Source organism: Nilaparvata lugens, chromosome 2, assembly GCF_014356525.2.
Source record: "Nilaparvata lugens isolate BPH chromosome 2, ASM1435652v1, whole genome shotgun sequence".
Taxonomy (NCBI): Eukaryota; Metazoa; Arthropoda; class Insecta; order Hemiptera; family Delphacidae; genus Nilaparvata; species Nilaparvata lugens.
The window spans coordinates 93556906-93584159 of NC_052505.1; the positions used below are offsets into that span (position 1 = coordinate 93556906).

At 34.1% G+C, this 27254-nt stretch overlaps 1 protein-coding gene across 1 annotated transcript; it reads left to right on the plus strand.

Moving 5' to 3' along the window:
• Positions 1-27254, plus strand: LOC111048235 (DNA ligase 4; the record flags this gene model as incomplete). The annotated part of the gene is given in 13 exon segments (XM_039422131.1): positions 1-284; positions 3186-3361; positions 5616-5827; positions 8896-9053; positions 10868-11063; positions 12665-12791; positions 15575-15698; positions 19562-19758; positions 21033-21170; positions 22498-22753; positions 24138-24415; positions 25913-26032; positions 27133-27254. Coding segments are annotated over 13 exon segments (2129 nt in total), but the record flags the coding sequence as incomplete, so codon positions are not given.

A 27254-nucleotide genomic window follows, 5' to 3' on the forward strand; every position in this document is an offset into this window, starting at 1 on the left:
TTGAAGAATTATACTTTTATATAGGCCTACATTCGTCTTTTATTTATGGCAAATCGGAGGTTGAAAAAAATGTCCCTCGTATATCAATTTTCGTATTACCGTTAATCATTTTATCTCCAAATTTAAAAGGGCTCCAAAATCGAGTGGAAATGCTGCCGGCGATTTCGCAGAAGTCGTTTTCTGGATAATTAAAAATCGGCATTCTGCTAGTGGCAAACTCTCGCTTGTGGATGTCAATAGTCATCTGGATAATCTTGCAATGAAACATGCTGAGCATAATCCACGTAAGTTCAAATAATTATTGAAACTTCTATTGTTCTGAAAATCATTGTTCTAGGATTTCTGTGGGCCATAAAAAAATAGACCTACCTGTACCTCGAACACTATTTTGGATTTTTTCTTAAGGAGCTCCACGATAAAGAAATTGAAAAGTATCATTATAATCTTCTTGAATTCTCTCCTTGTTACTTTCTCATTTCCCCCTCGTCCTCTAAAATCTGCTAAATTTTTTTTACTATCACTCTGAGAACGGAAAACTATCCCTTGCATCCAATATAAACATGTAAAATTGTTAAAACAGAAAAATATCGATATATCGATTTAATTAGTTTTACAAATGAAATGTGAATTAAATCATTTGCAGCGATTTATAAGTCTCAATATTCTGAAAGAAATTACACACAATAGGTCGATTGAATAACTGGTAGCAACTGAGAATGCAAACAGTTATATAACATAAGAGCCGGTGAGAGGAAAAGTGGTGTAAGTTAATGTTGTTAAAAAATTGACATGCTTTTATAATAATTATTATCCACTATGCCTTAAACGTATCAGCTGATCTGTTACATAGATATTTTCCACTGCCACCTTTGACGGTCAACAAAATCGCGTTCAGTCAATTATTGAACAACAGTCTGCTATGAGGGGTCAACCTGACCCCCCATCAAAGTTGTTCCTGGTGCTATGAGGGGTTTTCAAGTCCATCATGTCAATCTTGCTTATTTTGCTGTGTGGGCCTCTAGAGCCCCTCAAACACCATTTGTTTGCATTGGAATATGGAACAGTATACCCTGGAGAACAAATCTACAGTCGTAGCCTCCTTGATTTCATCTTCTTTGTCGATGTATCGATATTAGAAATAATATATACTGAAAATGGTCCAATTTCAGATTATTATTCTCAATTCAACCACAAATAAGTTGAAATAAAATTTTAAATCACTGAATATAATTATTAAGTTATTTTTAAATCATTATTACGGTATGTGATCGATTTCTATACCCTTTCGAAAGTTACAACAAAATTGTGTAGGCAGTGTTTGATCGTGCTTTGAGCTTGCTGATATTTTATGGTTATATTCGTTTGGTGTTGATTCAGTGTTGAACGTTTGTGAAGTTCTTTTTAAAGTTTCTAATTATTAGAGGAAATTCAACCATATATTCAACATGAGTGATCTAAACCCACTTGATGAAGATGAAATAGATAGACTTCTCATGGACATTGACTTAGAGGATGTCCTTCTTGATGACGGCGATTGTGATTTTTTCGAAGAAAGTGAACATGAAATCAAGATTCTAGATCCAGAACCCAATGGGACTGATAACATCGAAGAAACTGATTATGTAATTGAATTTATTGAAGAGCAACCTACAACTCCAAACCAGCTGCAACCTGATCCAAACATTGAGCAACCTATTGATGTTATTGATGCTATTGATATTATTGATGCTATTCAAGTTATTCAACCTGATGTTATTGATGCTATCCAACGTGCAACCCCAAACCAACCTCCAAACCAGCTGCAACATGATCCAAATACTGGGGCCCTGTATATGGGGCCCTGTTTCTAGGAGAATCGATGATTCTATTGTTTATAATGAACATCAAGATCCAACTGGAATCAATCCAGATATTATTGAAACAATGGCCAACTGCTCACCCTACGAATTCTACAGTTTATTTCTGTGTGATGATGTTCTAGACTTTCTTACAACAGAGACAAATCGTTATGCAAACCAACAGATTGGTCCTAATATTTCAAAATTCTCTCGACTTACCAAGTGGGTGCCTGTTGATAGGGATGAGATGAGATGCTTTTTGGGTATTATCTTATGGATGAGGCTCGTTCAAATGCCAAGTATCAAACATTATTGGAAAAAGAGTTATTTGTTTCAATCTAATGTTTGGGAAAAAATGTCACTCAACCGATTTGAAATTATTCTAAGAATGTTTCATTGTGGTAATAATGAGGAAAAAACTCACCGGCTCTATAAAATTCAAAATCTCATTGACTTATTGGTGCCTTTGTTCCAAAATTGTTACATTCTTGAACAACAGCCAATTAATTTATAGGGATGAAACTGAAGGTCTTCATGGAAAATTCGTGAGCGTGTTCGCGAGTCGAACGCCGGGGAGAACGCACATCTGACTGCCTCACTCTTTCGATATTTTCTGGAGTTCTGTGGGTTCATTGAAGTCCATTTCTTGGATTAGCGACACTTCCACACTCCATGAGCTAATCCACGACAGAATCGAATTACGGCCAGGAACGAGTCTGTGAGGAGGAATTTCAAATCGAGCGCGGAAGACACGTTGCTTGCAACAAGTGATCGACCATTACAAAAAAAAGTCTCTACTGCGAAGGCTCGCTGCTCTCTAGACCAGAACATGATGGCTACTGACTTGAGGGAGCATAAATTTGAGAAATTCCTCCTCCATATGCGACCCCTCCTGCCCCTCTACACGACCAATTCATCGCGTGGGAATTTTTTCAAATAAGTAAGTTTCTCTGGCGCACCTTGTAGTATCAGCTATTCTTTAATTCTATGCATATCTCAATTATAATTTAGGTTTCGTTAATATTTTTTCTTCTCCATTGATATTATTTTTGTATTTCAATAATATTTATTTACCTTGTTTGTAATATTGTATATATATTTTTTCTGGATTTGATTTGTTTAATCTAGTAATTATTTAGCATTGTATTGGAGGGTTGAGTGTAAGAGGGGGCCGGCTGCGCCCTAACTCCGCCCTCCTAGGTAAAAATAAAGGCAGCTATTCTATTCTATTCTATCCTCAATAGAAGGCAGTGGCAAGGCAGAATCGGCAACGCTGTTCTTCTATCTTTCTCCACTGCCATTATCAACGGGGATCTCACTATACACAGATATTATTGACTATTGCAGGGGGATTCGACGATGAACTGCTGTCGATGATTCAGCAGATGACGCCATTAGAGATTAAGTGGTTGACACGTTTACTGTTGAAAGAAATGAAACTTGGCATGGGCCACAAGAAAGTGCTTTTCGCGTACCACCGTGATGCTATCGATTTGTTCAATGTGTCATTCAGCCTTCAAAAGGTACGCATAAGCTAACTTACAATAAATAAATACGTTTTTATACTACAAACTAGCAGATAAACCGTGCTTTGCTCTGGAGAAAATTTTATGATCAAAAAAATTTATTTTATGAATGAAATCTCCTTATGTCCAGGAAACTTGAAAATAAATAATAATTATTTATTCTCTTGTAACAATTTCATAGATAATCTCCATCATAATTGAAAATACCAGCAAATAAATATGTTTGATTGGTCCCGAACCAGCATCCTTTCATTCATGAGTCACGCGAGATACCAATAACTCTACAGAGTCACTTGGAGAAATCTCTGGTTAGGCAAATAGATAGTCTTCAAGTTGCTATTTCAATAGGGCTTTTAAACAGAAATCTCTGGTTGGGCAAATAGATGGTCTTCAAGTTGCTATTCTAGTTGGGCTTGATAGAACATAGCAGTTCATGATGGTTGATCAAGATTACAATAATAGCTTACCATTTTTCATGATGTAAGAAACTGAAACGCCAGAATAAAAACTGGACTTCGTCTGTGAAATCTTGAACTGCATACAGACTTATGCGCCACGAACACGCTCATTTCACTGTTCATGCTCTGCTCATCTGTATTTGTACAGAAACAGTAAGCTACAGATATAATAAGCAGATATAAGTCGATGTAATGTTAAATTAATATAATAATATCGGGGCACCGAGATTCGCTCGTTATTTTTTATTTATTGATAACACAACACAATTCTCTAAAATGATCGTGTTTATATTTCACAGCTGGCTATATGTCATCTTATGAATTTCGGGGATGCGATATTTAGATTTTTCACATACTCACTCGCTCACTCACTTCTTTACTATCCACAGACGACGAAAGTCTTAGCTGTTTCAGCCAAGGATGAATTATCATTTTAATGTCGTTCAGCGAGTTTTCCCAAGGATGAGACCTAGTGCAATCGAATTTTTATATCATAATCCTACCATGTTCCAAATTTCGTGAAAATCGTTAGAGCCGTTTTCGAGATCCGTTGAACATAAATAACCAGATATAAATATAAATAACCAGATATAAAAATACAGAAATTGCTCGCTTAATATAATAGGATTAAGATATATATAAACGGATATAATATTCATAGCATCAGCTGATGAATGAAACGTGAGTGTTCGTGGCGCGTATGTTTGTACGCACCTATAAAGCTAGGGTGTGATCACAATGAATGCATATATGTGCAAGTGCAAGTCTGAAATTTTTGCTCAGCAAGTCGAATCATGCGAGAGTTGAAAAACAAAATTTGAAAAGTGCCATTGAAACAGGTTATGACTTGTCTGTAGCTGCTCCCACCGAACGCAACCAGCAAGTGCAAGCGTTTAGTGTGAGTGTTCCTATTGCTCTTTCCAGATATTGTTTCTCATCTGCAAGTTTGGCCATGCATAGCCAAGTGTGCACTTTGACATATACGCATCCAATGTTTCTTTTTACGACGTCAATTACATTATATTAGTTCAAAATTGAAAAATGTTCTTCCATATAGGCTACAATATTCAACTGAGGGTAGGCCGGAAAAAGAAGGACTCATGGAGGATTGGATAGTTGAGACCTTTTTCTTTGATCAACTATCTACTAACTATAAACAGTATTCTATAAATTTTATTTCTCTTCTCAATCTCCATTTCGTTTTCTATGTTTTTTCCGTAAATTTAAATAATTAAATCAACTTTATTCTTAATTAATCGATACAATAAGTACATCATCAAAATGATAGGGAGAGAAAAAATAAGGTAACCTTGTGCTATTCCTCTCCCAAATTTAGATAAGGCTACACATATTCCGAAATAGGTTGTCTTGTAGTTGTTCACTTCACAAAATTTTCATTCCCTAATTATTTTCACTACGTAGATTTTTAAATTTAGATGCTTCAAAACCAAACATAGAAGAAATATTTCACATTATTATCACTAAAATAGGAAATATTTACATATTAAAGAAATAATTTTGCAAGGCCAAAAAACAAACTAATATTCTGATACGCGCTCCCAGCGGACAGGGTTTCCTTACTGGGTAGACGCATTTGGAAAATAATTAAAACGAGAAATATTTCAATAAACTTAATAATAGTATTTAAGTTTTCAGTTTTTGTATTGAAATTTATGTTTTATTTCTGATCTTACTTGTGATTGATTTGAAATCTAAGCTATATGCTTATCTTATTAAACTTTCTATATTGTTTTTGTTCAAGTGGCAAATAAATTGATTTGATTTGATTGTAGGTGTGTGAAAAGCTGTATGACCCCGACAGGCGTTTGCATGAGGTTGAAGTGTGTATGTTCGAGCCATTCCGGCCCATGTTGGCTGAACGCTGTGATGTGCAGAAAGTCGACAAGCAGCTGATGGCGTCTCCCTATCATTTCCTCGAGACAAAGTGGGATGGTGAACGGTGCCAACTGCATTACAATGCGGGTGACTTCAAGTATTTCTCTAGGTAAGTTCAGTGTAACTCTGATGTATCTTCAGTTCTGTCTTTTTGTGTAAAAGTGCACATTTTATATAATAACTATAGTGAGGTCCACGTTATAATGGCAGTGAAGAAAGATAGGAGAAAAACGTTGCCAAGTCTCTCCATTTTGCCACTGAGTGTACACAGCTGTTACTCAATTCATCCCATTAAATTTGATCTAATAATAATTATCATTTCCTTGATAAAATAATTAATTTAATGTCAAATTAATCAAGACAATATATTTTTACATAATTTGTTTGAAAAATTCGCTTTCATAACTAAGATCAGATTTTTATTTTTATACAAACCTGAAATGGCGGCTAATTTAAAAAGCTGTGATACACCAATCTGAATTTCAAAACAACAGAAATTAAGTTATTTGGTAGGTATTCTATTCCAATTTCTTCTAAAAATGAAAGAAAAGTAGAAATCCTATTTAAAATAAGTAATTTAAATGGAAATAATTCTGAAATAACCTTTCAATATTATTTATACCGGTACGAGTAGGTCTAACCTATATGTGTAGGCTAACTGAAGCATGGATGAAGTCTAGGATGGTTAGTTATCAACTTTTAAAATGTCATTTCAGGTATTTTAATTTGTGTTTCTCATACGGTAATGTCTAAAAATTATTTCATTGTTCCAAAAATACATTTTAAATCAATTATTCGACTTGTGTACTAAAGTATTTTCATTGAATGAAGAAAAAAAAAAGCGGTTGAGAATTGTTTGTTTACTTTTGTATAGTCACTGTCAAAAGTAAAAATAAAATATTCTGGCAAACGGACAACATTGCAAAGCTAGAGAGAGATAGCGCTATCTGTTTTGTTGTATGATAGGAAAGGACAGCAACAGTATTGTCAATCGTACACTGCCATTATAACGTGGACCTCACTATAGCAGGTATCCCGTGCACCACAAGGGTCTAATTGAAAACTTGACGTACTGAAATCTTTAAGAAATGAAAATAGGCCTATAGCCATCTTCGGTAAATTAAGAATCTATTTGCGAAATTTCAAGTTCAGTAGTTTAGACGTGTCGATGCGTCATTCGTGAATTTCCTATCCCGTACGTGTATTCGCCAATTCTTTCCTTTATTATAATTATAGATCATATCGAATGAGCTGGCTGGCTCAGGACTGATGTCAGAGTTTTCTGGCCGCACCTGATCAATTTCAGGGCCTCTGACATGACTTAACGCCTGTTTTATGCAGTCGGGACCGACAGTAACGTGTCCATCCGAAACATGGAAGCATATTTTACTATTGTAAGGGGGGCCACTAACGACAGTACAAGTGTGTTGAACATGTATTTACACACATGAGATCTTAGGGTCAACTCACACTTATGCGACTCAGGTCGACAAGATACTCGACTCTAGTCGCGGAGACTAGAATCGACTGGTCTGGTCTAAGTGTCACCATTTGGAAAACACATGTTCTCGACCTGAGTCGCGTAAGTGTGAGTTGAGCCTTAGAGTAAAAACAAAATCTCTTGTTTTCAAGTGTTTGCATTTCTTCATGTTCAAAGGTTTTTAAAGAATGTTTGAAAATTGGACTCAAATTCAAAAGTGAATAAAACATAACCTACTTTTTCGACCAGTATATGAATCGAAATTCGGGGAGGAACAGTTTTTGGCTGTGCTTGTTGGTCCTTCCCCAATCATTTGATGTATTGTTTTTTGTGTATCATTAGAAATATAGAAATATATTTATTAGCCGATAAATACTTAAAATAGTACAGTGGGCCATGTCACATATAAACATCTCAATATAAAAAAATACAGGTTACAACATACCTAGAAACATCAATCAATAATTATAACATAACAATTCATGTAATTATATTAATATATCAGTCAGCTTGGAAGAAATTATTTACAATGTCACAAGGGAGATCAAAGAACTCTCCAACACTGTACAGTGGGTTCTCTAAAATCATCCTTTTCACATTTGTTTTGAAAACAGATATACTCAGATTCCTGGAACACAACGGTAATCTATTGAAAGCTCTTATTAATAGAACGTCAGATTGACACTGCAACTTTCTCAATCTTACATAGGGAACATTCAAATAATTACTCTGTCTAGTGTCGTGCCTATGCATTTCTGATCTACACTTCAAAGTATGCAACTCATTTTTTACTTTTATCAGAAGGAGCATAACATACAAACTGAACACTGTCATAATATGTTGTGATTTAAAAAGAGGACGACAATGCGCATAGTAGTCTGAACCAGTCATTATTCTCAGTACTTTTTTCTGGAGTAATAGAATTCTTCCCACATGAGCTGCCCCACCCCAGAGAATAAGCCCGTACATCATTACACTCTGGAAAAACCTAAAGTATGAAATCTTCAAATACTGATGAGGAACAAGATTTTTCAGTCGTCTTAACAGAAACACCACCCTGCTGAGTCGTCCACACACCCAATCAATGTGACTTGTCCAAGTTAGCTCGGTATCCAACATTATACCAAGGAGTTTAACGGTTTCAATTTCATTCGTCACGTTTCTCAGATTAAAAATCATTGTCTGCGTTTTCGCTTCATTCATAGAAAGGTAGTTAGCCTGGAACCAAGCCGATACATTATCATAGGCACTACTCATCTGGGTCCTCAGCAATTCCAAATCAACATTACTGGAGAACAATGATGTGTCATCGGCGTAGCTTACAATCTGGTTTTCCATACATAAAGAAATATCATTCACCATTATGATAAACAATAACGGGCCGAATACCGAGCCCTGTGGAGCCCCATACTCTATATCACGCGCATGAGAAAAACAACCATCCACACTAACTGTCTGCTTGCGATCCGTCAAATAAGACATCAAAAGCCGATTAACTGAACCCCCAACACCATAGTAAGAAATTTTCGACAACAATATACTGTGGTCAACAATATCGAACGCTTTACTGAGGTCACACATGGTTACTCCATTGAATAAATAAATAAATATTTTTGGTTTTAAAATAAATCAATGTATTGAAATTATTTCCGATGCACCATTACCAAGTCCTAACTTTCTTTTCCATTTTATCATAGGAATGGATTCGAATACACCGACTCATTTGGTCCAAACGATCGAATAGGTTCTATAACACCTCGCCTCTGCAAGCAGTTGAGTCCGATGGTGGAGAGTGTCATTCTTGATGGCGAAATGATGGGCTGGAATACCAAACTGAAAACATTCGGGTCCAAAGGTTAGTGGAAAAACATAATATGGTTTAAGTATGCCTATCCTATATAATTAAAAAGAACATAACTTTTACTGCTTCAACTCTGGGCTTAGATTTTTTAACTTCTCTCTTCCATGGTCGTAGTCTTTCATGGCTGGGAAGGATATAGAAAGACTCTTATTCAATGACGTAACGGCCGCAGTTTGAACAGTAATTATATAAGAGTAAGGTATAATGTTAGCAACCGGATGATGAATGGGATGTTAGTATAGGGAAAAACTCCTGGTTCTTGTAAAGAACACAAGGATTGGTTTGCCTAACTAACATACTACTTGGGAGCACAATAAGCTTCGGTTGACGTGTGGGGTTCTTTGAACCTGTGGATCCTTGAATCCGTCCCTTAAAAAACAATAAACAAACAAGGTATAATGATAAGATATAACTTAGTTTTAAAGTAACGATATAAAAGGCTACAGTAACGATATCCTCCAAGACAGTAAAGGATATCTTTAGTTATCCTTTTCCGAGAATGTACATTTATGTATTCAAGCTTAATCGTTTAATATATACGACACAATAATTATAATCAACAGGCTGCTTTTCATCTCCATATAGTTAGTACGGGACTTATTTGTCATATCTTTAGAATAAATTGTTATTTTTCCATGAAAAAAATCGAAGCAGACATTATCGGTTTGCTTGCCAAAAACGTGATTGTAATGTACTTTATCAGGAGTTATTTACTTTATCAGTTATCATTCAACAATGATAATGAAAATTACATAACATGAAAAAGTATATCATATTTTTCAATGCATGACTTCACCTATGAAACCAAAAACTATTTGATAAAATACTATATACTTTTTATGAAGTATGTTAAAAAACCAATAAAAAAATTATTTTAAGATTCAAGCTACATTAAGACTTTATCTCATTAAAAATATTGCCCATTAAATCTTTCGGCAAACTTGACAACTTGTAAGCAAGTATTTTGGTGTTAGTATAAGTTACAAGTTTGAGCAAAAGATAAAATACATGTCAAATAAACGTGAAGGACGATTCACAATAAATTTATTAGGGAGTTTAGAATGATATTTCTCATAGATTTTAGTTTGGCTGGTTATTATTATTTAGCGTATGGCCCTAAGACACAAATCTTTACACAAGTCACACATATAAACAATGAAGTAATCTTAGTCACAAGTTAAAAAAAAGGGTGGAACACAAATTAAAAACAAAAATTTTAAAGTTATAAACATATATCTAGTCGATTTAAATATGCCACTGCATCTGACGTAGCTACCAGGAAGTCATCCAGCCTGCCCTCATAAGCTGTTCTTGTGCACTCTTCTACAATGTGTCTTATGGTTTGCACAGCGCTCAGGAAAGGCCTGCCTCAAGGGTCAGTGCTTGCCCCTCTCTTGTTTAGTCTGTACATTGCAGACATGCCAGAGACAACACCAAGAAAATATGGCTATGCTGATGATTGGGTGTTAACAACTCAGAGCAGGACGTTTGAGGAGACGGAAAAGACTCTCACAGCTGACTTGGGAAAACTGGGAAAATACCTTCGCAGATGGCGCCTCCAACCGAATGCCGAATGCCAGTTTGGCTAGTATTTCCAGACTTATGAACCAGGCAAAACTTAGCTTTAGCATGATTCAATATTTTTATTTGAATGTTGAAGAATGTGTCAAAATTATATCTTTATTGAATGATATTCAAGACTTCATGACCGAATGAATTATTTAATGTACGATTTCATCAATCTACAATGAAGACATTTTTATACTCTCATTTTCTAATCAACCAACTAATATTAAATCAACTTTCAGGAATGAATTTCGATGTAAAGTCGTTGAAACTCGGCCATGTTCATCAGCCCTGCTTCTGCGCATTTGATGTACTGCTACTGAATGGAAACGTCCTGACGAATAAACCGTTGAAGGAAAGACTGAATATTTTATCTACTGTATTTACGCCTTTGGATGGAGTTATCATGCTTACTGAAAGTATTCAAGTCTCTAGTAGGTAAGATTTATTTAAGTAATAATTAATTCGAATACTTAATGAAAGCTATATAAATAGAACTGAGGAATTCTGATGCTGCAAATATTGACCGAATAACTAAATAGCAAAAGGCAATTCGTTGAATGAAAATATTCAAAAACATTCATTTTCTCCAATCTACTGTAAAATCCTGGATTAGTCTAAAACTAGGAAAATCTAGAAGTTGAGTAAGTTAAGGCTGTGCAAAGGCTAAAAATAAACTACTAGTGATATTTTTCATATGTTTCAAATTTAATCTTCAGGCGCTCATATCTCAAAAAGTAATGATCGGAAAAAATGTTTTCTGAGAAAACGTTTTCATTTTGATAGCTTGATGATAATATACAAATCGAAAAACTTTGAAAAATATCACGAGTAGAAAGTTTATTTTAGCCTTTGCTCAGCCTTAAACTACTGTAATGATACTGTTGAAATTTATCTTTGAATGCTGAAAAACTTCCAATAATATTTTATTTCTCTCGTCATTTGTGAGTTATCTGAAAATACTTCACATCATTTATATTCTCTGATACTTCATTTTTCAATTATCGGTTTTTATTATATCGCATTATTCATACAATAATGTGAACTTCATGAATAATCGCCCGCCAGGTTAGCCGAGACGACTAAGGCGTTGCACCCTTCAGTCTGCTAGCGCTACCTGGTCGTGGGTTCGAATCCTGCCGATAGGAATTGAGGTTTGATCAACTCATCAATTTACCCTTGCACTTCACATTGCCCACGCACAAGCTAAAAGCTCATAATATGGGCATCATCCGCATTTAAAAAATCAGTACTGAAGAGGCCTGTAATGTATTATATTAAACTTTTTGTGTAGTTGAGAAGTTGATATTGTGGTGATTATTCATATTGAATGAAAAAGACTAAGAAATTGTCAAAAACCACAGATCTGTTTATCAGAGATTGACAATGGTGTAATGAACCTGTCTTTCTAAGTATCATTGAATCTGTGGTTTTTGACAATTTCTTAGTCTTTTTCATTCAATATTATATTAAAGTTAAGCCTATCCCTTCTACATCAAGTTATTCTCTTAAATTCGAATTTTTTTAATTCCAGACTATTATAATTTCAGTCGGTCATTACCTTTACTGCATTATTTCAATTTACTTGCTCGTTATCAATACCTGCAGGTCCAAAACTTGAGTTGTTCGAGATCTAGTTAGATCATGTAACTTTTGTTGTAGTATAAAAATTTACTGACGTAATATTTCAAGGTGAGATTGTGAGCTTTTCCTCTATGATGTACAGTACTTCAGTCACTTGAATGTACAGTGTTACTTCAAAGATTTTCAATCAGCGAGAAGGTGGATCAACAAAATATTATTAGAAATATTGAGACTCGCTCCCATTTGAATCATATTCAAAAGAACTTACACAAAAATCATGAAGTGTAAACATCTATTTTTGGACAATTTCTATCTAAATTTGGGAAAGGAAAAGTTGTGGGCTTTAAGCCTGTTGGTCCTTTCCCAATCATTCATAGTAAAGAATGATATTGTATCTATCAATGTATAATTTAAATGAATAAATAAGCTTTGTAGAATGTTTCTTAATTTTGTAGAGCAGACGTAATGAAATCCTTGAATGATGCTATTGACAACAGAGAAGAAGGAATTATTCTGAAACACCCAGAGTCGATTTATAAGCCAAATTTGCGGACCGGAGGATGGTATAAAATCAAACCAGAGGTAGGACTATAGAAATACATGACTACAAAGACTACAGATTATGCCTATGTTTCTCTAAAAATTATATCTCTATTCAGTCATGTAAAATTATTACACTTATGATTGTGAAAAGACACAACAGGCTTATGCCCTAAACTGTCCCTTCTCAAATTACCCTTTACTTCCATACTCCGTTCAAATTAACTTTAGACTTGGGATGGACATGCGCAGCAGAGAAGGCATACAGCGGCCGTTGTGTACCGGCCAGCGTTCTCTAATTTCCAGTGAGTATTCAAGCGCTCATGTTAAACTTAGGAAGTTTCCTCTCTGCAATCACAGACTCGACTGACTCGATTCGACAAATTGACAACTACGCTTCCACCTATGACTCAATCCATCACTGCAATTGGCTGATCTCCCTCCATTTCTCAGCGCCGCAAATTCCTCCAAGTCTGAAGAAGATTTACACGGAGTATAGGGGCATTAGCGTTTCACTCATTAAAAAATTAAACTATAGTGAGGTCCACGTGATAATTGGAGGAAGTGGAGGAATATAGGAGGATAGTGTTGCCGATTCTCTGCCTTCTATAGAAGATAGCTGTTACCGGTGTATCATGTTGGGAGAAATGAAAGAAAGTAAAGAAATTTCAGCTTGTACATAAGCATAGGTTCTATGTTTCTCATATTACGGTACACTTTGTATATTGTGAAATTTATTTATTTTTCAAGCTACTTTGGAACATGGTACGCCATAGTGGAGTAGGTCAGTTTCCTCACAGAAAACACTCAATATGTAGAAAACACATTACAAGAAATTTCTGAAACTAACTGTTGTATGTAATTGTCTAAACCAGTGGTTCTCAAACTTTTTACTTCACTCCGCCCCTGCATAATTCAGCTGTAAGCCGGACCCCCTACGACTACATGTATAAGCATAGACTACTATACATGTTGTACATATACAAGGTGAGGCATAATAATTAGCGATTTTAAAAAGCGCGCGAACCAAGCTGCGTTGGAGGGAGGTGGAGGGGATAGCATCAGTTACGTTTGGCGCTTTTAATAGCATTTCGTCAGAATGGAGCGCTGGACCCCACAGCATCGTGCCTACGCTGTCAAAGCCTTGCATCAAAACGGTAGTTCATACCAGTTAGCACGTCGTGCATTCCGCAACCATTTCAACATTAATCGGAATCAGCCGGTGCCATCTGCCTGTGCAATTAAAAATTGGGTTAAGAACTTTGAAGAGACTGCGTCAACGACAAGGAAGAAAACAGGAAGACCGAAAACTGTGCGCACACCTGAAAACGTTGAACGTGTAAGAGTCGCCATTGACAGAAGCCCTCGTTGCTCAGCTCGCCGACACAGCGTTACACTTGGGATTTCAAACCGAACGGTAAGACGAATTTTACACCAAGATTTGCACTTCCACCCGTACAAAATCCAAATGGTTCAGGCCCTAAAGGAAACGGATTTTGTAAGCAGAAGCCGGTTCAGCTTAGAATTTTTGGATTTGATTAATGAAGACGAGGACATTGTAAACCGTTTGTGGATGAGTGATGAAGCGCACTTCCATCTCTCAGGTTATGTTAACAAGCAAAACTTTCGATTTTGGAGTGATGTTAACCCTAGAGAACTGCATCAGCAGCCATTGCATTCCAAAAAAGTAGGCTAACTGTGTGGTGCGCCATGTCTTCATTAGGGATCATAGGGCCATACTTCTTTGAAGATGGCCATGGCAATGCGGTGACAGTGACTTCGCAGAGATACGCAGAGATGTTGGACAACTTTTTTACTCCACAACTTGGACAGTACGAAGTGAACGATGAAATGTTTTTCCAGCAAGACGGAGCAACATCCCACACTGCTCGAGTAAGCATATTGTCAATCAGTTGTTTCCAAATCGTGTGATCTCCCGAAATGGAGATATTGCATGGCCCTCTCGTTCACCTGACCTCACAGCATGTGATTTTTTCTTGTGGGGTTATCTGAAAAGTAAGGTTTACCAAGGTAATCCTCCTAGAACAATTGAAGACCTGAAAGAGCGGATCCGGCAGGAAGTTGGTCAAATCCCACTGGCAATGCTACGAAATGTGATGAGTCACTTCAAGGTCCGGCTGGAGGAATGTGTACGTTTAAACGGACGCCATCTTACTGGAGTTATTTTCAAGAAATAACTGACATTTTACTGTTGCAGAAAATGCTTTTTCATGTTTTTTAATATTGTGGAATAAAAATAATTTTTTAACAAAGGGTTTTTATTTAACAGTATTTTTAAAATCGCTTGTTATTATGCCTCACCTTGTACATATACGTATACACCCACATACGTATAAACCCAGTTTCACACGGATAAATTGTAGCAAATTGAGTCTATATCTTCAATTCCTTTTTACTCAAAATTGGATGTTCCTTTTGTACACCAATCCAGAAGGATGTAAGAGAATATTCTTCAACATTCATTTTAAGCGCAAAGTTACCTTGGAGATCAATGAGGTTTCCTTTTTCTATCATGTTGAGGGAGCACTCATTGATTGAGAATTTGAATTTGACAATACGGTTGATATAAATGTTTTATGAGTAAAAATTACTCACATGTAATTTTAAAAATAGAAAGATTGCTTATCGTAATTATTTTAGAAGTAAATTTAAAACATTTTCCAACCAAGCTTTGCGCTCCCCCCTTGGGGGTCGCGCCCCACACTTTGAGAACCACTGTTCTAAACTATCCAATATTTCCTGTAAATTGATGTAGTAGTTTTCGTTTTTTTTTAAATAAACATTTATTTATTATTATTTTTCAGTATACAGATGGAGCGATGACGGACTTGGATTTGCTAATAATTGGCGGTTATTATGGAGAGGGTCGGAGAAAGGGATTGGTCAGTCACTTCCTGCTTGGTGTAGCAGCAGTCAAGGAAGAGTCCAGTGAGTTATTCAATCTAATTATTGTCAGATTCACTGCTAACTACTATCAGCAGTTCTTATCAACCCCTTATCAACCCATTCAACTGATGCCGAAAGTTTTAAGTCAGTCCCACTTTAGTAATCAATTTCCCGTAGGCCTATGCTATATTATTAATTTATTAAACTTTTCAATTCGTGAGACCAAAATAAATAGATATTATTATGTTAGATATTGAATAAATAATACTCTTCATATCAACCAACCATCTTTATTTATAATTCATTCAAGACTAAACTGTTATTAACGTTCTGGTAACTAGTGTATTGAAATCATATGATAATAATTATTATCATCTCTGTAACATCTCCCTCTTTAAGACTTTATATTAGTCATATATTATCCTATATTCCCCTTTTTATTATTCGTATATGAATTGTGTTTCTTCGCTGAACACCGCCATTATTGTTTCTAACCAGGAATGAACTTGGTTGTGGTAATTTATCAATTATTATTCTTCCTTTTTCCCATTCTTTGTTATGAATATTCTGCATATATATCATCTCTTCTCCAACTACAAAATCTTCGGTGTTTTTAGATACGTTACGATCATAGTAAAGTTTTTGAATCGATTGATTCTTTGCCATCTTGTCGATTATCTCATTAGGTATTATTTTTGGATTCAATGCGTAATGTGGTATAGGAATATTAGTTCTCATATGTCTGCTATTAAGAAGCTGTGAAGGTGTATATCCTAATCCAGCTACGGGAGCACTACGATAATTTAGTAAATACAATTCCAAATCTTGCTTGTTTGCAGCTGCCTTTTTAAACATTGTTTTGAATATCCCAACTGCCTTTTCTGCTAATCCATTTGATTTTGAATGGTATGGACTTGATGTGGTAATTTTGAATCCCCAATTCTCTGCAAATTGATGCATTTCTCTTCTATTAAATCCTTAGTTTAAATAACGAAATTAACGTTTTGGTAGAGAGTTAGTGGGGAGGATATTTTTAATATTCTTTCCGAAGAATGGACATTGATATGTCCAAAGCTCCGCCAATTTATGTAGATGCATAACAATATGATTATTATCTATAGTTATTATATTACAAACTGCTTTTTCATATCATATACAGTTCAATAATTATTTTCTTAGTCGATATTATGTAAATTCATCTATAATTTTGCTGTATTGTAAGCTATTGTATATAAGTGTATAAGCCAGTATATACTGTAATCTACATAAATAAAGTACTCAATCAATCAATTAAATGGCATGTTATCTGCTATTAGTGTTTGAGGTATTCCAAATCTGCCTAATGTTTTCTTAATTTTTTTAATTACAGTGAAGCTGCTTTTGCTATTGATTGGGTATGCTTCAATCCATCTCGAATAATAATCAATTACAATTAAGTACATTAATAAATCAGGCAAGAGTCCGTAAGGGACTCACACCAAAATATATACAGAGTGAGTCATATGTATGGGAACCCTTCAATAAGTTGGAAACAGTTGTAGATATAATGCTGTAACTTTCAGGATAAGTTATTGGTTCTACCCGTTGACGTACAACTGAATTTCAACCCCTCATAAGGGGGTGACTTAGGGGTTGTAATTCGAATATTTTAAATGTAAAAGCACATTGTGTGGTACATCATTTCAAAGGCCTTTCTAAAACAAGAAAGATGACATAAATGAAAATGTTCTATGATACTTGTATCCAAAATGGTGGCTGATGGAAGTTTTAGTTTTTAAAGAAATGATTGATAAAGTTTAATTAGCCGCCATTATGGATACAAGTATCATAGAACATTTATATTTATGTAATCTCTCTTGTTTTGGAAAGGCCTTTAAAATGATGTACCACACAATGAGTGCTTACATTCAAAATATTTGAGTTACAACACCTCATTTCCTTAAAAACTAAAACTTCAATCAGCCGCCATTTTGGATACACGTATCATAAAACATTTTTATTGATGTCATCTTTCTTGTTTTGAAAAGGCCTTTAAAATGATGTACCACAAAATGAGTGTTTACATTTAAAATATTCGAGTTACAACCCCTAAGTCATCCCCTTATGAGGGGTTGAAGTTCAGTTGTGCGTCAAAAGGTAGAGTATTTTTGACAAATTACTTATTCTTATCCTTATATCTACAATAGCCTCATTCTTATTGAAGGGTTCCCATACATATGACTCACTCTGTATACCGTTTATATTTTCAGTAATGTTCAATTAATAAACATGAACTATGCTGCATTATTGAACTATTATACACACAACCGATTCTATTTTTTTAATTGAGAATGAATATTTAAGAACATAATCTGCCGAAATGTTCATACAATAAATTGGAGAAGTTTCTGTTTGAAACCACAACGAACGATTTAGAGTAAAATTAATATCAAGAATTTATTTTGAGAAAACACAAGCATGTTTCAACACCTATGATGCTATGAATTATTAATTTATTAACGCTTTATTCTTCGATGAAAAAAATTATCTACGTTACATACATTGTCTAATATTGTATGTATCGATAAGAAATATGAACTTCTGACACAGTTTATACCCTCCACCTGCCTATTACATGGGAAACCATAGTTGGCTAGGTATTTTTTCTCCTTTCATTCTATTCAGCACATCCCACCATGAAGCCTGTTTTTTTGTATTTGTATTGTATTTGAATTTTTTATTCTGATTGTATTGGTTATCTATTTTGATTTTGATAGTGTGTTTTGTTTTGAATCAATTTGAATTTAGAAGAAAACTCAAATATTCATGAATATGACACCATAGGTGTTGAAACATGCTTGTGTTTTCTCAAAATAATTTCTTGATATTCCACTCTAAATCGTTGTGGTTTCAAACAGAAACTTCTCCAATTTATTGTATGAACATTTCGGCAGGTTGTCTTCATAAATATTCATTCTCAAGAAAAAATAATGAAATCTGTTGTGTATATAATAGTTCAATAATGCAGCATAGTTCATGTTTATTCATCGAACATAACTGAAAATATAACGGTATATTCATAAAAATTTATGAAATCTGTTGTGTGTATGATTAACACTTTGAATTTTTCAATGCCTTTATAATGAAAATATTGCGTTAATTTATGGTTCAGTAATATAGGGTGTCACAGAATAACGGGAACTTTTAAAATGCCATAAAACATAAGTGGGAAGGGCAAAAATGATTTTATTCAAACTAATGTAAAGTTCAAGACTTGCCATTTGAAAATTATCAATAACATCTATCACTTTTTTAAATTACTTCTTCAAGATAGCTTCCTCCTGCTTGAATACAATCTTGAAATCTGTGTTGAGATTCCTGAACGATTCCTGAGCAACATCTCAGCTGGGATATTGTTAATTTCATTTTAAATTGTTTTTTATGATTCTACCACAGTTATTGGTCAAGTTGTGAAAACGTTTGATTTGAGATAGCTCCACAAACAGAAAATCGCAGGTGGACAGATCATGGGACCAGGAAACGCAGATGTTGCAGCGATCAATGAGGAATCGTCAACACAGATTTCAAGAGTGTATCCCTTCAGGAGGAAGCCATCTTAAAGAAGTAATTGTCAAAAAGTCATAGATGTTATTAATAATTCTTGAATGGCAAGTCTTGAACTCTACAGTAGTTTGATAAAATCATTTTTACCCTTCCCACTAATGTGCTATGGCGTTTTTAAAAGATCCATTGTCTCTACGTTGCTACTTGTTAATATATTTCGAAGATTTATGTTTGTTATTTGTTTTCTATTGTTACTTTGTAATTGACGTAGATATAATAATTATTTGTATGAGGCTATGAGCGAAGGCTTTAGAACAAATGAAATGATTTTTTGTTTATTTATATATTCATTTATGGTTTAGTGGGGGATCCAAAGGATTTCCTTGCTGTTGGGAGGGTTGGATCAGGGTGCACGGTGGGAGAACTGGAGGAGTTGGGAGCTAAACTGGCCGAGCACTGGAATAAAACAAGAGCTAAGGCTGCTCTGCCGCGCGGATTGCTTTGGACTAAGGAGAAGCCAGATCTGTGGATAGAGCCAGCTAAATCCTGCATTCTACAGGTACTGTATAGTATTCATTCATTCGTTTATTTATTCATTTATTTATTTACTTTATTATAATCTACTTTGTAAAAATACTTGAGGAATGAAAATTTTGTGAATTAAAGAACTACGAGACATAAACTATTTTGGACTATGCGTTATCTAAATTTGGGAGAGGAATAGCACAAGGTTACCTTATCTTTCCTCTCCCTATCATTTTGATAATGTACTCATTGTATAAATGAATGAATGAAATCATATTATTAATTACATAGACTGGTATAGAGAGATTGAAAAGTCGCGCACAACATAAGGTAAGGACATGTGCGTTACTTTCCGAACTCTCGGAATTTCAAGGATATACAGACTTCCAATTCTCTTATCCATTGTTGTCTTGTATAAAATTGAATATGTTGCTGTGTTTTTGAAGAATTTTTCAAGTGGCTAAAATTTTGAGTACTTACTCCCTATAATCAGTTTTTTTTGCAATGAAAATAATCATGATTGAAACTATGATCTCAAATAGATTGTTTGAATTGTTTTATTTGCAAAATAAAGTTGTTTCAATCAATAAAGAATATTGATTCTTTATTATCCGCCTAATAATGAATATTTTTTAACAATATTCTCAATTATTGTTGTTTTAACTTTTTATTCACTCGAGTGATAATTCAAGATCGTGCTCGTTTCAAATTAATCGGCGAATGAAATTTATCTATTCCTGAATTGAGTTTCTCTTCAGTTTTTACTATATTTTTTCTTGTGTATGGTACATAATAAAGTATGACCAATATGTAAAAATTACGGAATAAAAATATGACTGTTCAACTTGAATAATAACATTCAATTTTGAAGTAATAATTGCTTTTATTGATTTCAATTGGTCCCTGATGGAAGTTCCACCTTTCCTGAGTAATTTAAGCAATCAATGAGCCTCTCAACTATCATATGTCGGCCGGGATCGATAGTTTAACGTGCTCATCCGATAAGGTGAATTTTAATGTAATATAGTTATTCCAAAGTTCCCATAGTTCTACATCCAAGTCTACTCTTAAAGATTATTTTTCAATTTGGCTTTCTATGTCACATTTTATAGTATTCTTTTGAGCAAGCAATCGTACTTAGAGTGTGAATCTGTTTATAACCTCCAACTAAAGTACAGGAGAATAATTAATATCTCGAATTGTTATCAACCTCATATTAATTAAACTTGAACTAAAGTGAATACGGAACTGTAAATAATGAAAGTGAATTGAACTGTGTAAATTGAACTAAATTATGATTGTTCTCAGGTGAAAGCTACAGAAATCGTTAGAAGCGACGCTTATCCAGTTAATTTTACTCTGAGATTTCCTCGAATCGAAAAAGTACGATACGATAAGAGATGGCAGGACTGCCTCACATTGAAAGAGTTCCATGAACTACGTACGGTATGTCAATCTTGCATTTTTCTTGAATTGTACTGGATAATTGTAGTTTGAACGTATTGTTCTATTAATGTTATACCACCATAAAGCGCTAATCAAACTAAAAACTGTTTATTCTTCAATGTGATAGTTTGTAAGGCTGCATTTAATTTCTGATGGCAACTTTGTGGAGGTAGAAAAAGATAGCGCTATCTGCTTTGTTGAATGATACACAAGGATAGCAAAACCAATGTTAATCAAATACTGTCCTAAAATGTAAACCTCACTATATAGTGTTGAAACAATCAAAAACTGAGTATTCGAGTTTTATTTTATTTTATTCATCTTTGGAGTCTGGAACATTTCGAAAGCTTATCTACAATTTATAATTTGCTTTGCTACTGTAATTTGCTGAAATAATTTCCTACTTTTATTCTAATCCCATTCATTATTGGGACAGGTGTTCAGTTGTTTTTCGAAACCGTTGTACAATTTTATGTTGATTAATTCAGTGACGTTGTAATTTTGCGTTTTGGCTAACACAGTCGGGCAATTAAATATTAGCATTAAGAAACCAATTGCTAGGACTAGAGACTATATCTTATAGTGAGAGGTTGAAGTCAACCAAACCAGTAACGGCATACTGATAAGATGGCAAATGATAAGGTATAAAATCTATAATTGAAAGAGTAACTCAAAGTTTGTATTTAACTAGTAGTTCTATGAACAGTAGACCTCACGCAGTATTCTCATCCACAAGTACCTGATTGAAACTATAGACCTTATGGAAATACAGCAATAGACTGGCTTCTCCACACATCTGTGTAATCACTTGTCAACTGATTTATGATGAATAATTCTGTAGTCTGAATTCTACTTTTTACTCTAATATTGGCGTATGAACGAGGCTCCTTTTTCCTTTTATATTATCCTTGAAATGCAAAAATTCCAAAAACCTTGTATATACGTCGACGCGCAATAAAAAAAGGAACATACCTGTCAAATTTCATGAAAATCTATTACCACGTTTCGCCGTAAATGCGCAACATATAAACATTCAAACATTAAGAGAAATGCCAAACCGTCGACTTGAATCTTAGACCTCACATTGCTAGGTCAAAACCCCAGTAATAAATTGGCAGAAATTAATGCTAATTTGAAAAAGCCAAAAATATACTGTTTGTAGGTTAGAATCTCAGCATGTTGACGTCAGAGAGCCAATACATAATGTTTGGGTCATGACTCCACAACGTGGGGCACAAAACAGGTTACCACAACGTATATATTGCCAATTTCAAACCAATCTGACACCGCATTCGTATTTCAAATTATTTATTTTCACGTGTTACAGGCAGCTAGTGGTAAACTATGCTCAACGCACATCCAATCCACATCAGATCTTCCAAAAAGTAAACGCATCAAATTGTCGCAGCCGGTGGCAGCGGTTAGCCTTGATCGCATCAGCTTCGACGTGAAGAGGGTGAAACGTGTCACAAATCTGTTCGAAGGCAAGGAAATCTGTGTTTTCTCCGGCGATACGGAAATTACGAAAAAGGAAATTGAAACGAAAATTGCTGAGAATGGTGGAAAAGTTACTCAAAATCCAGGTAATCCTTCTTTCGATTCAATGCATACCGGTATTTATGTATTTATTCATACATTTATCACTATCACAATAATTGATTATTGATTGCATGTATTTTGGATGTATTTCTCTTCTCAGTTGTCACTCATACAAACTGAGGTATTATTCATTGTCATCCATCCAATATAATAAAATAATTTTATTTTATTTATTTATATAATAATATTACTCATATATAATCCTATTTCCGGCATCATGACCCTTAAAAAATGGTGAAGTGAAAAATACAAAAATTTACGGCAGCATGACCTGTAAAAAATAAATTTTAAATTCAAACACCAAATTCAAGCTACTTGTTAATATAACGTGTATAATATATCATAATAATACATTACTAATATAAACAGGGTGTCCCACGAAGAGGTTTACACGTTTGATTTTATATTACATGCCCATTCATGTACCGAACATTTCCAAATTTTACACAGTTTACAAAGTAAGTTCTAAAAATATACTAGGAAAAATTTAACTCCCTGACCTTCGTAAAGAAACAAAATGGCGGCATATTGAAAAACGATACTTTGAGAACATTAAAAAGGTGTTTTTGGTTTTATAAAATATTTTTATTGTTGCACTTTAGGGCAATATGACTTTTAAATAAAAAACTAGAACATAGCCTAATGAAAAACTTAAAGTCCAAAATTATTCAAATTGAAGTCCATCCACAGCAACACACCGATAACAGTGCTTAATAATTGATTCGTTATCTCTTACAAACAAACTCCGCGGTATTCCGGAGAAATTCCTCTTCTATTGATCGTTTTACTTCCTCATCATTATTGAAGCTATGGGTATAAACTTTTCCCTTCAAGTAACCCCATAAAAATAAGTCACAAACAGTCAAATCTGGTGATCTGGTTGGCCAATCTGATTTACACGACCAATCCAACGGCCATGAAGTTTGTCATTTATTAATTGCTTGTCATGAATTGCGAAATGAGGTGGAGCACCATCTTGTTGGAAGATTGCTTGATTCATCTCTGGTACCATCAAATGAGGCAAGACTACTGCAACAAAGTAAACAAATCAGATAATAACTCATGAAAGTAATAAGCGAATTGGTAAAATTTTCAATATGACGCCATTTTGTTTCTACTAAGGTTGGGGAGCTGAAATTTTCCCAGAATATTTTCAGAACCTACTTTTTAATCTGTGTAAAATTTGAAAAAGTCGGTACATGAATGGGCACGTAATATAAAATTAAACGAGTAAACCACTTCGTGGGACACTGTGTACATTACTAATATACTAATACATATTACTAACATACATTAATAATATATTTAATTTTATTTTTATTATATTATCATCCAATAAATGATGATTAATTGAAGAATTTCTCTTAGGTACGCAGACACATCTCATTATCTGCGGTTCCGAGAAGAATTCGATCAGAGTGCGAAATGCAGTTTCGTCTGGGAAGCACGACATCGTGACAGTGAGCTGGTTTCTGCAATGCGTCCAATTGGGATACTTGGTTGATTTTCACCCCAAAGATTTGATCTGCATGTGTGAAGATACAAGTGAGAGAATGAAAATAATGTATGATGAGTATGGTGACAGTTTTACTGAGCCTACAACTTTGGAAAACTTGAAAGAAGTCTTGAGTAGAGTTGAAAGAAGGGTAAGTCAAGAAGACACACTTTTCACTATTATTATTTACTCTTATTACACTCTTGTTATTTACTTTTATATTTATTATTATATATATATATATATATATATATATATATATATATATATATTCACTCTTGATAAGGTGAATGCTATTGTAAAGGTATGATATCAATCTCCTCACGAAGAGTAGTCATGTCTAGTTGAATGTTTTTCTTTTTAGCTTATCTTTTCTGAGCAATGCTCGATTTTTCATCGATGTGATGATTGTGATCAGCCTTATCATCAATTTCATTTTTTGTATCATTTGACATTCGATGGAAATTGACGTTTTTGGAGACTGTCCAAATTTAAATGGTTTAATGAACTCTGGCTTATCGGAATAATAGATAAATTGGAAGTATTTCTGCATGTATTCATTCCTTATCTTATGACGACTTCATGTTTTTTCTCCAATTTTATAATTTGATAATGATTGTAACTTGTAATGTGACGTAAGTAGTGGAATCATAGAGAAAATATACCGTTAATTATTATTAAAAGATAACATGTATTATTATCTCTGATAGAAGTAAGTACAATAGATTCAATTTAAAATGTAACATTTTTCAGTATAAAGCTGCGTTTACACCAAAGTTATTAACAAAATGTAATAAATGTTAACGAAATGTTAATAACTTAATCCTTATAGTTTCTATTAGATTGAACATAACTTATCATACACATGATGACCATATTTGTTTGTAAAATACCGTTCAACTAATAGAACCAATAAGGACTAGTAGTTCTATGAACAGTTGACCTCGCGCTCAGTAAGTTACATTCACCTCTAGTTATGTTTTCCCAAAAAATAATAAATAATTTATCAATTAAAATGTCTAGAAAAAATCCTAAATAAACATAGAGCTTTCTGTCCTAAAATGTAAAAAAGTGTTTTCTATCAATAACTCCAAACTAGAATCATGGCCTCAGCTTATGGAAAGACAAAGTTAGTAGACAACTATTTACTAACGTTGATGGAAAGATACATTTTCAAGATGTTCCATGTTTTTGAACGGGTAGTATTATAGTCCACTAGACAGCTGATTCATTATGAATAATTCTAAAGTCTGATTTTTACGGTAATATTGGAGTTCAAAGGAGACTACTTTTCCTTTTGTATTATCCCTGAAATGCAAATTTCAAAAAAACCGTATGTACACGTGGACGCGAAATTCAAAAAGGAACATACCTGTCAAATTTCATGAAAATCTATCGCTGTAAATGCGTAACATAAATATAAACATAAAGAGAAATGCAAAACCGTCGACTTGAATCTTAGACCTCACTTCGCTCGGACAATAAGCTATTAACATTTTGTTAATAACTTTGGTGTAATCGCGGCTTAAATGTGTATCGTATAAGATGCTCTAATTTGTCATTACATTCATACATTACATTTGTTACTTTTTATTGGTTCCTCATGCAGAAATAATAATTATTGTTTTCTTCTGAATTATTTTTCTAGAACAATGAAGAGGAACCATTGTCTGCAAAATCCAAACAAAAACTGGACAATCTACTGTTTGATGGTCACAACCCATACGCAATTTTTCGCCAATATTGTTCATATTTTTTCAATTATAATGTGAGTAGAATAGCTCAGCTGTAACACAAAATAATATTATTTATAACTTATTATATTATTTAGGGTCGGTTTCTCCAAATTTCTTCAACTATTAAACCATTTCTATCAATGTATATATGGTTGCATTAAATTTAATGTGGTTCAATTGAGTCAGCTGATGGTTTAAACTAGAATTTTGGTTTAACTTTTTTGGAGACAGTGAACCTAATAGTTATAAATTGCAGAATTATATATTCATGAATATTAAATTATTTAGGTTACTTGAAACTTGCACGTGAATGTATTTCTAATTCATGAATTATTGCTCATTATTTGATCAAGCATTTGATCAACCAAACTCAGTTGAATTGAGTAACCATTATCAGTGATAATAAATTAGAATCTCTTTTTCTTCTTCTTTTCTTCCTCTTCTTCTTCTTCTCAGCCTTTACCCACTGAGATGGGGTCAGCGTTTCGGTTCAGTCGCTTCCAGGAGTCTCGGTCATGGGCTTCGTTTGGTATTAGTCCCTTCTCTGCAAGATCTTGGGCGATACAATTTACCCGTTTCTTCCTTGGTCTTGAATCTGATTTTCATAATATAGAAGTAACGTTTGAATCTGTGATAAAAGCTTGTAAAAAAGATCCCAATAATTTACTTATTTACGTATTTAGTTCACTTATCAAGATTCTAATGTTATACGATTTTTTACGTTGTTAGTGTTCTATGATTTGAAAAGTACGGTAATGTAATAAAAATATTCCAATGTTTTTCGAATAGGTCTATTAGATGTTTACTAATAATATTGTTGATGTTCAATGTTTACTCCTATTTATTCTCATTGAATTTGTCGGCTTTTTTATTTGACAATGTTTATGGGGTAATTCAGAACTCACAGGAGAAAAAATACAGCAACTGTATAAGTTGAACAATCAGAAATCAATCATACCCATCTACTACCTCAATAATAATAAAATATTATGAAATAATATCATATTTAATCGATAAAATTAGAATGATATTATATGAACGATTTGTTTTCAAATCATAACTCATCAACCAAACTTGATATTTTCCAATGTTTGTATGATTTATGAAGTTCTCACACATTTTCTTGCCGCAGCCTGAGGATTCGAACCACTTCGCAAATCCCCTGAATGTCGCCGCTATCAAATTCAAGTACTTGGGAGGAACTATCTCCAATGACATAGATGAGAGGACAACAAATGTCATACTTCATTCAAG